This window comes from Tenrec ecaudatus, chromosome 1, assembly GCF_050624435.1.
Source record: "Tenrec ecaudatus isolate mTenEca1 chromosome 1, mTenEca1.hap1, whole genome shotgun sequence".
In the NCBI taxonomy this organism is placed as follows: domain Eukaryota; kingdom Metazoa; phylum Chordata; class Mammalia; order Afrosoricida; family Tenrecidae; genus Tenrec; species Tenrec ecaudatus.
The window spans coordinates 159,358,504-159,371,176 of NC_134530.1; the positions used below are offsets into that span (position 1 = coordinate 159,358,504).

The 12,673-nt window shown below is 36.7% G+C and overlaps 1 protein-coding gene and 1 non-coding gene across 4 annotated transcripts in view; both read left to right on the plus strand.

The window, feature by feature from the left end:
- RPRD2 (regulation of nuclear pre-mRNA domain containing 2) overlaps positions 1–12,673 on the plus strand; it is a 107,083-nt gene that overhangs the window by 57,765 nt on the left and 36,645 nt on the right. For all 3 annotated transcript variants that reach the window (XM_075561207.1, XM_075561216.1, XM_075561223.1), the window contains exons 3-7: positions 7,080–7,180; positions 8,096–8,173; positions 9,334–9,386; positions 9,980–10,106; positions 11,804–11,979. In XM_075561207.1, the coding sequence (XP_075417322.1) occupies positions 7,080–7,180; positions 8,096–8,173; positions 9,334–9,386; positions 9,980–10,106; positions 11,804–11,979 (535 nt within the window). The remainder of the gene's footprint in view (positions 1–7,079; positions 7,181–8,095; positions 8,174–9,333; positions 9,387–9,979; positions 10,107–11,803; positions 11,980–12,673) is intronic.
- Positions 7,216–7,322, plus strand: LOC142438189 (U6 spliceosomal RNA). The gene has a single exon (XR_012782615.1). It is a non-coding gene; the product is annotated as a U6 spliceosomal RNA (small nuclear RNA).

Here is a 12,673-nt window from a genome sequence, read left to right on the forward strand (position 1 = left end):
AATAGTTTCCATCTTATAATACACACCTTTCCAGAGAAAGGGAAAATTAAAGGACAATCTTAGTTGTGTATCTAGGTATGATAAATGGAATCTAGTGCCATATAAAGAGGATAGGACATTAGACCACATGTAGTTTGTCCCAGAAATGGAAACCTGGCTTAATGTTGGAAAATAATATAACTCACCCTGCTTAAAAATTGAAAGAGAAGTCATGTGATAATCTGAAAAGGTACAGTCAGAGTAAGTTGAAAAATCCATTATAAAAACAAACCGAGAATACAAAAGATCTTCATCAGTCTAGTAAAGAGCATACAAAGTAAAAACCTATCTAAAACATACTACCTAAGAGTAAAATAAAATAGTCCCACATCAGCATTTCTAACTTTTATTCAGAGCAATAAGTCAAAGAAAGAGGGAGAGAGAGATGGAAGGAAGTTAAGTAGAAGGGTTGGAAAAAGAGAATTAACGTATATACTCGAATACAAGCCGAGCCGAGTATAAGCTGAGGCACCTAATTATTACTTGGGAAACCAGAAACACTGATTGACTCACGTATAAGTCTAGGGTGGAAAATGCAGAAGCTATTGGTGAGTTTCAGTAATCAAAACAAATGAAAATAGAATTAACTAAAAATTGAGACATCAGTGGGGTAATGTATTTTATTTTAAATAAAAAACATAAATAAAACAACAAGTCATTTAACATTAGTAAACCAGCACAGTAATTGGAAAATAAGTTTAACAAAAACCATAAGGTATCAACAATGATAGCTTAAGAGTACTATTCCCTGAGCTCAATCCGCAACCAAGCTAAAATGTAAAGAGTTAAAATCCTTTAAAACTGGATTCCTCATCATCATCCGTATCCCAATGCAGAGCTTCAGCTGGTGTGATGTCATCATAGACGCTGTCCTCACTGAGATCGCCGTCATCACCGTCACTGCTGTCATTTTCATACAAAGAGCAGTCGTCCACCATGTCTTCTGGAATGTCTTCCCATGCATCTCGAACCCACTTTGCTATTAACTCTATGTCAGGCTTCATGAGATTTCCTCCTTTTGTTAGTCGGGCTTGACCAGATGATATCCAGTCATGCCACTGACCCATATATAAGCCGAACCCCAGTTTTTCAACACATTTTTTGTGCTGAAAAACTCGGCTTATACACAAGTATACACAGTAAGATCAGAACCATCCTTATTTCCAGATGATAAGATTGTATACTTGAAAAATCCAAAAGGATCTATGTTCCTTGTGGACCTTGATGAAGAGAGTTTACCAAGGTTGTTGGACTCTTAAGTTAATGTAATAGTGTTAATTATCTTAACTATATGGAAGGAACAAAGAAAGTGAAAAACATTTTAATCCTTTGTACTAGGGAAAGAGAAAGATTAAATACCTAGAATGAAACTGGATCCTACTTATACCATACACAAAAATTAATTCCACGTTAATTCAGTACCTAAATGCAGTAGGATTAAACCAATGTTCAGAAAAATTTGTAACACAGCCAACAAAGGATTTAAATATATAACTATAAATTAGTAATATATACAATAAATATGTAATTAAACACTATAATTGGCACTTATATTAGGAAAATTATTAATCACCTAAAATAACACAAATAACATTTTTAAAACTTTTTTATTGGGGACTTGTACAACTCTTATACAATCCTTACATGCAGCCATTGTGTCAAGCACATTTGTACATTGTTGCCATCATCATTCTCAAAACATTTGCTTTCTACTTGCGCCTTTAATATCTGCTCCTCATTTTTCCCCCTCCCTCCCCACCCCCCTTCCTCAGGAACCCTTGATAATTTATAAATTATTATTTTGTCATGTCTTACACTGTCCAACATCTCCCTTCACCCATGTTTCTGTTGTCTACCCCCCAGGGAGGGGGTTATATGTAGATCGTTGTGATTGGTTCCCCCTTTCTACCCCACCTTCCCTCCACTCTCCTGGTATTGCCACTCTAACCACTGGTCCTGACGGGATCATCGGTCTCGGATTCCCTGTGTTTCCAGTTCCTATCTGTACCAGTGTACATCCTCTGGTCTAGCCAGATTTGTAACGTAGACTTGGGATCATGATAGTGGGTGGTAAGGAAGCATTTAGGAACTAGAGGAAAGTTGTATGTTTCATTGTTGCTACACTGCACCCTGCCTGGCTCATCTCCTCCCTGAGACCTCTCTGTAAGGGGATGTCCAGTTGCCTGCAGATGGGCTTTGGTTCCCCACTCTGCACTCGCCCTCATTCACAATGATAGGACTTTTTGTTCTTTGATGCCTGATACCTGATCCCATAGACACCTCATGATCACACAGACTGGTGTACTTCTTCATGTGGACTTTGTTGCTTCTGAGCTAGATGGCCGCTTGTTTATCTTCAAGCCTTTAAGACCCCAGATGCTATACCTTTTGATAGCCAGGCACCATCAGCTTTTTTTTTAACCACATTTTCTATGCACCCATTTCATCTGAAGCAATCGTGTTGGGAATGTGAGCATCATGGAATGCCATTTTAATAGAACAGAGTGTTTTTGCACTGAGGGAGTACAAATAACATTTTTATGGGAAAAAAATAGTGTGAGGAGCTCTAGCACCATAATGGTTTCATGTTGAGCTAACATCCACAAGGCTAGCCATTTGCAACTACCAGCTGCTCCTTGGGGAAAAGGTGGGACTTTCTACTCCCGCTAATGGTTACAGTCTTGGAAAGTCATGGGGCATTTCTACTCTGTCCTACAGGGTCACTGTGAATCAGCAGTGACTCAATGGCAGTGAGTTGAGTTGAGGATATTCTATAATCTTGCATATGTCTTTAATATCTTAACAGGAAAACCTTAAGTTTTTATACCTTCTGCATTCAGTTGGCTGTAATACCATTATCTTTTTAGATAATATCATCACATACTGTATAAATCACTACCTAAACAGAAGACAGAATTCTCATTAGGAACAAGGATGGCAAGTTTCACAGACCTTGGCTGTGTTACCAGGAGAGAACAGGCCCTGGAGAAGGACATCAATGAAATGGATAGAGCCACTAGCTGTAATAATGGGTTCAAATGTAGCCATACTTGTGAGACTGGGACAGGACCTGGCAGTGTTTAATTTTGTTGAACATTGTCAGAATCAAGTGGATGACATTTAATAACTAACAATCAGGAGACAAACCACATATCAGAACTTGGACGGGACAATTTTAATGTAAAGAGTTGTGAAATAGATCAAGGGCAGCTAACCATTAAACTTGATCAAAGAAAACTGTGAAGGTGTGATAGGATAGATTGTGATGAAAGTCACTACTGCCCTTATACCTAAGGGAGCAGTGAATGAGTCTTCTCTCCTCTACAGAAATTCGGACTTCCCGTCCGAAGGGTGACTCAGTATAGGAGCCTGCTACCTGCACCGTGGTGGCAATGCAGCAGACTGGGGAGCACCCGTTGCAGACTCCCAGAGCAGCCCTCTGCTTAGCTAAGCTGCTCCCAGACTCCCTGTGTCCTCTTCCTCCTGAGAAAGGATTTCACTGCCGCCTCTTCTACCTTTGTGGTGTCACTTCAGGGCCCTATTGGCGGTCTGTATTGAGGCAAGTGGGAATAGCGTTGGCTGAATCTGGCCCTAGTGATTACAAAATGAGCCAAAGAGGGGTCATTTGGAGCTGAGAGGCAGTGAATTAATAGTTGCTGAATTAATATTAGCTACCAGACTAGGTGAAAGTTCTAAAGTCCACCAATACTTTTGTTAGAAAGATTGTGCATTATGAGAGTTCTCATATGGTGTTGGGTTAAGAGTTGCTTGGTATAGCCATTTTTAAAAATAGTTACATTTTAAAAAGTTACATACACACTGTCCTCTAGTGATTCATTCCTAGGCTTCTACTCCTGGGAAACTTTGTGTATGTGCAGGAAAATCAAAGAAAAAATTTTACAGCAACATTGAATATCATAGTGAAATTTTGGGTAACAACCCAGATACTAATTATTTCTGTTTTTAAAAAAAGTTTTATTGGCTCCTCATCCACATATCATTCAATTCAGTTGTTCGTTCATATCAAGAAGAGTTGTACAATCATTACCATAATCAATTTTAGAAAAAAAAATTAAAAAATTTTTAAAAAATCAATTTTAGAGCATTTTCTTTTTCTTTGTACTCATTGTTATTAGTGTAATTTTTTGTGGCAAAAACATATACAACAAAACATTCTCCAATACAACGACTTCTAAATGCACAATGCATTTTCAGTGATTATACTCTTCACATGTTTTACAACTGCTATTGGTATCCTTTCCTCAATTATTCCATCACCATTAACATAAACTCAATGCCCCCTAAGAAAAATATGGAATGCTAGTAGAGCAGGAACCATGCTAATCTTCTTGGTATCGTTCCGAATTAGTACCTGTGCTGCTGAAGTAAGCAGTTAACTATTTCTATACAGTCCGTCTGTGAGACCAGTAGTTACACCTTCCGTTGCCCAAGAATGAGCTTTTAAGCCCTCCCTCAGCTAGGCTCTTGAGTCTTTTGTGGATGCACATTTCTAGGTCTTTCCAACTAGAGAGCCACTGATGGGCTTTAACCGCAACACTTTGAATTAGTAGCTAACCACTTAACCCACTATACCATCAGGAGACCTCAAAATTGATACAGCACCTGTTATGCTCACTCACATGAGTTAGTAGGTTTGCTTGAGAAGTTCATGTGTCTTTTGACAATGATAGTAGATCGTTTTTCTTTTTTTTTTTTTATAGCTTTGTTCCTCTTTTGTATCTTGCTTTACGTAGAACTGGTTTGATTCCTCTTCTTTATAACAGCTGTGCCATCTCTGCGTTGTTTTTCCTATTCCCTCCCTAGTCTCATGTCAGACATAATTTAAATTTCCTGGTAAAATGCATTTCAACTTTACTGATTTTTCTCTTGAAGCAACCTGAACGTAGAAGTCACTTGAGAGTCAGAACCCCTCACTTCTGGGACACCCAGAACTTCTGACAACTTCTGGGACTCTTATTATTGTTATTGCTAGGCGCCTTGTAGTTGTAGTGCCTTTGTGTACAATAGAAGAACCCAGTCTTGACTCTTGGCCTCTAGAATATTGAAAAAACACATTTCGGTTCATTAAAGCCACCCACTTGTAGTATTTGTGTTACAATAGCAAGAGGTAACTAAAACAGGATTCTTCCCTGAGAAGCTGTTCTCTCCCCCCTTTTCATATCGTATTTTGGAGAAAAATCGTAATGCACAGCTCACAGTTAAGGAATGTAGAATTAGGCTTTCCTTCCCTGGGTGCACAATATCTACACAAATTATTTAGATGTTTGTCTGTTCTTTTTATTTAGGTAATTTATTTGTCATCAATGTCAAATCATACTTATTTTATACTTTGACTTAAATCCAATACTACATTATTTATTTCACTGCTCGAATTATTGTGGCTTTAGTCAGTTTCTCTCGTTTGTTTCTGTATCCTTTTGACATACTCTTTATTTTATGAGAACTTGCTATATGGCATTACAAGATTCTCCAGTTTCATCTAGCATATCCCTGTCTCATTCCTAAAGCCATTTATTTCTTTCAGGAAATCTGGATCATTTTATTAATATTATTCAAACCCTGGATTATGTTATTTTTGAGAATGGTATTAGAAAAGTAGATGTGGGTGTTTGATGTACCCTTTGTAACACTGTGTGTTATTTCTTGAATATCCTCCAAGCAGAGAGTGCTAGGTATATGTTTATGTGACTAGTAACTTGTGCTATCATTTTTTATCTATCAGTATCTATATTAAAATAACATGAGTTCAAGAGGAAACAAAGAATCCTTTATTCTTCCTTTATTCTAGATTTGTATTACATGATTGCTTGTTGGAAAATATCTCCAGTACATGTTTGGTCTTAAAATTTTTACCATACCTTTATATGTGTGTGTGTGTGTGTGTGTGTGTGTGTGTGTGTGTGTGTGTGTGTGTGTGTGTGTAAAATCATTGCTAGATCTAGTTTTCCTCATACTAGTGCAAGTTTGTTTTGGGAGATGCCACCATTAATTATATTAATTAGTACATTGGCTAGCCCTCTCAACTTCTTATGCATCAAAAGTTCAATATGTCATTCATAGACTCAACCGTGTCATTGATAGAAGTATTGGATAAGAATATCTGAAATTTCTTTATTGGGTAAAGTTCACATATTTATTGAATCAAAATTGGTATAGAACCTTAGGGCACCATGCTGCGAAGCTCAGTAGGAAAAACCCTGGGATAGCTCCTCTTCAAGAGCCCAAACATAGTTTGGGTGGAACAACTGAGAAATAGCACAGATGATTTTTTTTAACCACTTGAAAATAAATATGTGCTTTACAGCCTTGTTTCTGGGTTATAAAGAAAACTGGATGATGAGGGCAATGAATGTACACATGTGCTTTACACAATGGATGTATGTATGGATTGTGATAAGAGTTGTATGAGCCCCTAATAAAACATTTTTAAAAGAAAAAACTGGTAAGATCTTCTGTTGACTTTCTTTAGTAGTTTTCCTTAATACCCTTCCCAAAACATTCTTCTCAAAGTATTGTCTATACATTTTTCTCCTAGCAGGTATACATAAGAAAAGGATTTAGTAACATTTAGACAAGTAATAAATAGTAGAACTTCAAAAGTTGTAAAGGCATATGCCAAACACGTGACTCAACATGTACACAGCCAGTAAGACATGAGCTGACTGTAGTTTCAGCCAAGTTCCAGAAGCAAAGAGTGCACCAATGGAACCAACCAATGTCTGAACTGGTGAATCATTTTGTTACTGCCTCAGTTCAGCTCTTTGCTTCCAATATTTGAGTATGTGTTTGTTTTATACCATAAAGTAAAATACTTCGAAAGAAAAAGTTCCTTGAAAGGTTATAAGCCTGAAATTTCTTTAGTCCTGGACATTGCAGGGAAGGTTTTAAAATAAACGGAAGACATTTAGAAAATGACTTTATTGGTAACTTTATTCTTAGATTTCTAGTTTGTTACATAAATCAACATTAAAATTTTTTTAATTGCATTTTTACATATCTGTGTCGCTTTTTCTTTTCAGGGATCCCTCTGTATCTAAATCTGTAGAACGAATCTTTAAAATTTGGGAAGATAGAAACGTGTATCCAGAAGAAATGATTACGGCATTAAGAGAAGCTCTGAGTAAGTGTCTTTTCTTTAACAAAAGTACAACTAGAGTGCTCACTTCGGTAGCACATATACTAAAATTGGAATGATACAGAGAAGATTAGCATGGCCCCTGCGCAAGGATGACACACAAATTCATGAAAAGTACAACTCGAGTTGCTATTCAGTCTTAAAATTATATACTCCACAGATTTGATCCTCTTGGTTTATAATGAAAGTAAATCCATAATCTGACCCTGTTTGATTAAAATTAAATGCTGTAATAATAATTTTTGAATTAAAACTGGTTTTGAAGGTGTGTTGGATTTTTTTTAACTAAAGAAAGTCCATCATATAAAGTAATCATATAGATTATATTCCTGAATGTGCTTAAATTGTTCCTTGTGTTTAATAATTACTCCCCTCGTCTCTTACTGGAGAATTTTTGGACAGGGTTTCAATCCCGCAAGCTATCTAGTAATAAGCAATTTGATAGTACCTACACTATTAGGGTTTAGAATTACAGTAAATGTGCACTTAGGGGAGGAGCAAACCTTTTAGTCCCTATGTATTTGATGCATGTAATTAAAGTTACTGAGTAGAAACCGGTGATAGCTAATAAATAACATGACCATAATTTGAATAGAAATTTTATTTTAAAATAGCATGTTTAAGAAGCTGCTAAATTCTTTATTTTAACTCATTAAATCATATTTTTAAGACTTTTGCCCTCTTTCCAGAATTGGTAATTTTATTGATGATAGAAATTGTGTTTATTTGACAGCTTCTTAGATCTGGTGGGTATTTTAATTTTCTTATAAAAGTGAAAGAACAGGAAAGAAAGAACACACAATCTCGGATTGCCTTTTTTTGCTACAACTTTGGCACTGAAGTGGACAGACAGAACAACTTCCCATAATGCCAGATTGCAAAACCTGAAATGTTTTCCAGGTACCACTTTCAAAACTCAGAAGCAGCTGAAAGAAAATCTGAACAAACAACCGAATAAGCAGTGGAAGAAATCACAAAGTAAGGAAAAAAATCTCAACTCATATAAAATTACCTCCTTTTATTGGAGCAGAAGAAAATATAGACCATTTGACATCGTACCTGGCATAAATGATGGGCAAGCCTGTGTTTTTCCAGGACTAGGAGGCTCCCAGTGACTTAAACAAGCCACCATGGAGAATTACTTCTTAAAAACTAAAAACTACTTTTAAACAAAGAAAATGCAGAAAAGGGGTTTAAATAAGTAAAGATTCAAGAGTAGTTAGGGAATTGAAAGAAGAAACAAAACAAAACTTGATGTAGCAGCACCAGGTCAATGTGGAGTTAGAGGCCGCTGGCAGTAAACAACAGTACTGAAGAGGAAAGTAGGCATTAAGAAGCCTTTCTGTAGGAGCCATGGAATCCTTCAGATTTGGGGATACGCTCTGCCAGACTAGACACGGGCCGAAGCTCATTCTCTAACTCTGTTTACCCAGCATCAGATGGAGGGAGTGGAATACTGCATGTGATAAAAACTGAGGACTGTTGAGAGAGACTTGAAGGTGTGGAGGGAACAAGGAGAAAGACAGTGAGGTTGGGAGGTTTTGCCTCAGTGAGCACTTGATATTCATCCTGAATAAGGGAGACCTTGGCATGCGTTTGATCTTAAGGTGCATGCTTACAAACAAGAGTGATCATTTCAGCCAAAGTTCAACCACAGTGGTAATATACTTAGAACTTTCCCTGCCTATATTTTTCTATGAATTGAGTTATCAGAGACAGAAACCCAAAGCTAAATGCCTAAGAATAGAGTTGATATTGTAAGGTTCTACAGCTGGTACACAGGATTAATTGGATTTTGAACACTGTTAATTTGAGGTATTAAGATCCTCTTAAACTGAGTCAGATTAGGGGAAAAGGGTACGTCATGTATCTTAGTATCTCTGAATCAGTAATTCTATGCAATTTTAAGGGTTCATTTGAGGTAAGTAGATTAGACCTATCTAAATAGTAGCATGTTTTTATAATAACCATACCTTGAAATATTTAAATTTCGTGTCCCATTTTTTATTTTGGGAATTATAATATCAACTTGCATGTTTAAAAAAGTAAATCTTTTGACTGTCGTCAAGTGGAAAATTCTTCTATTAAGTTACTCTTTGTGTCTATATTCTTAATGACCTTTTGTTCAATTCCAACAGCATCCGCAAACCCCAAGGCCGCTCTCAAGTCGAAGATAGTTGCTGAATTCCGAGTAAGTTACAAAATATGTGTAGTATGCCTTAGTTTTTTTGTTACAGTTTCCTGTATGTACATTAAGAATTAGTTTTACTGAAATGTACACTAGCTATATTGTTGAAACACATTTAAATTGTTCTAAAGGAATCCAGGTTGGGATTAGATTGCTTGGAACTTTCACTCACAATTGAAGAAATAGCTTTTCTCTGAGAATGTTTTTATCAGCAGAGTTCTTTATTGAATTTATGATAGAGGGAGAATTGACTTTCTGTGAAACTCTGCTAAGTAAGAATTTGCTTAAAATTAATATAAGAAGATTGTTTGTATGCTTGCATACAATAGATTTTGTTTCATACGTAAGCCCATAGCCATAAGTTGATTTTTTTAAAACCAGAGAAAGGGATTTTAAAAACTACATTACGGAAAAGTTGGTTTGACATGAGATAATGACTTCCTGACAATTGAAAAAGAAGGGTTTTTCCTTTCAGAGTTTTGTTAAGAGTTTTTATTCTCAGATTTTATTAGGCTTTATTTATCTATGATGAAGAGAAGTAGAAAAGAATAAATGAATGATGCTGTAAATAAAATATAACTCTAGCATGTGTTCAGTCTCAGGCCCTCATCGAAGAACTTTTGTTATATAAGCGCTCAGAAGACCAAATAGAGTTGAAGGAGAAGCAGTTGTCTACGATGAGGGTGGACGTGTGCAGCACAGAAACCCTCAAATGCTTAAAAGGTAAACTTACATTCTCTCGGATAGAATACCTCCGATTCTTTCTTCAGCCCTGCCATTGGTCAGCCGTCAGACCAGCTTTCCTCATAAAGAGAGCGTAGGGTGTAGAGAGCACTTGTGAAACCATTGGCGTCCGAGGTACTAGTTTTATGCATATATATTTCCTTACCTATATGTTTTTTTCATGTATTATTTATTGTTGTATCAATTGTCAATTTGGGGTGCTATTTAATATAGGAGGTATAATGTCCCGTTAAAGCTACATAGTAGGTGGTTCTTTTTTAAATATTAGACTTTAAGTCCTATGAAAGCAGGAATTAACATAATTTATTCATTGCTATGACTTCAGGGCCTAGAAAATCCCTGACACATAATAGGCTTTTTATAGGACTTTTCAAAATAATGAGTAACAGCTTGGGTTCATTACGGTAGCCATTATTCTAGTAATAGTTTTGTTCCTTTATTGTGCTTCCATTTAACATAGGTTATAAAATTTTATCTTCACAAGGATATTTAAAACTTTGTTTCACAGATAGGGAATCTCAGACTACCTAAGGGGTTGAATAGTTTGCCTAAGCTATATAGCAGATAAAAGACAAAGCTACATTTTGTACCCTTATCGTCGTATTCTGAAGACGTATATTTAAGAGAGTAAACAGTTTGCATTTGTTAGTGTTGTTGAAAAATAATTCATAATCTGTACTCTTCTGATACTGTATGACAAAGATCTTCAGATATGAAAGAATCTTTAGTGTGATACACACAGAATCACTTAATTTTGGGGATCTTAGAGTTTCCTCATCTAAGAGATGTGTTATTACGTTCTCTTTATTCCTGAGTGGCATCATTTGGGAATCAGCAGACTTTGTTAGAGTTGCACTTTTTTTTCCTATACCTCATTTTTTTCTCATTAATTAAATGTGCCTTCATGGTATGATACATTCTTTAGTGTTCATATGTATCCTCTTAATAATTCAATCTGTTTATGTTTTTAGAAGTTTCCTTAAGGTATCAGCTATAAAACTATGAGGCTAAAATGAGAGGAACTAGATGGGGCCCACTTACTACTGCTGACCATTCTGAAAGGAACCACAGAAGGTAGAGAGAAAAAAAGGGATGAAAATAAACCCAAAAAAGAAATTTTTATTGTTAAATGCCAGGATTACTGGTCAGAACTGGTAGGACCTCCAGATGATGGCCTTTAGTCACTCTCCCTTCAGGCCTGAAATGGACTTCACCTCCAGGGTCTGGGTTTTCAGCCCAACAATAGACAGGTCTTTAAGGTGAACATTTGGACACTAGGGAGGTATGCACGCATTAGAACAAGCAACCATTTGAAATCAAAAGGGCAGCATTTACTCAAAGACAAAGTTCCGAAGGCAGACAGGATTTGAATGGTGGGGGGATGGAAATGGGAAGCACAGGGTAGAAACAGCATGAGTGACACTTGGGGAGATCATGATCTACAGTGTGGAGCAAATTGTGTTTGAATTGTTGAATGGAAAATTGATAAACTCAGTCAATCTTCACCTAGTTTACAACGAAAGGTTTTTAAAAAATGTTTGAACAGATTTAAAAAACACAAACTGTAAGGCTGAAAACACTGCATATTGAGGTATCAAGAACAGGTTTACAGATCATGCAGAGAGAAACTTTTCAAAAGATTATTATCATTGCTTTTTATCTTGATATTCTTTTAGATAAAACAGGTGGGAAGAAGTTTTCCAAAGAATTTGAAGAGGCGAGCTCTAAACTGGAGGAATTTGTGAATGGATTAGACAAGCAGGTGAAAAATGGACCCTCACTAACGGAAGCACTGGAAAATGCTGGTATTTTCTATGAAGCACAGTACAAAGAAGTAAAAGTGGTGGCCAATGTAAGTGAAAATTAAGCTATGTCACATATTCAGTGCTTTCTATATGGTAGATACTGTTTATATGTTACTTAATGCCATTAGAAGCATTAGTATTTCTAATTTACAAATGAAGTTTATTTTGAAGAAGGCTAGTAACCTTGTTCAAGGTAATACAGGTAGCAAGTAGTGGAGTCTAGATTAAGATTTGGCTGAGGGTTTTTTGTTTGTTTTTTAAATCATTTTATTGGGGACTCTTACAACTCTTCTCACAATCTATACATACATACATTGTGTCAAGTACATTTGTACATTTGTTGCCACCTTCATTCTCAAAACATTTGCTTTCTACTTGAGCCCCTGGCACCAGCTCCTCATTTTCCCCCTTCCTCCCTGCCAACCCCTCCCACATGAACCCTTGATAATTTATAAATTATTATTTTATCATGTCTTACACCGTCCGACGTCTCCCCTTACCACTCTTCTGTTATTCGTCCCCCAGGGAGGAGGTTATATGTAGATCCTTGTAATCGGGTCCCCCCTTCTACCCCACCCTCCCTCTACCCTCCCGGTATCGCCACTCTCACCACTGGTCCTGAAGGGATCATCCACCCTGAATTCCCTGTGTTTCCTGTTACTGTCTGTACCAGTGTACATCCTCTGGTCTAGCCAGACTTGTAAGGTAAAACTGGGATCATGATAGTGGTGGAGGAAGCAT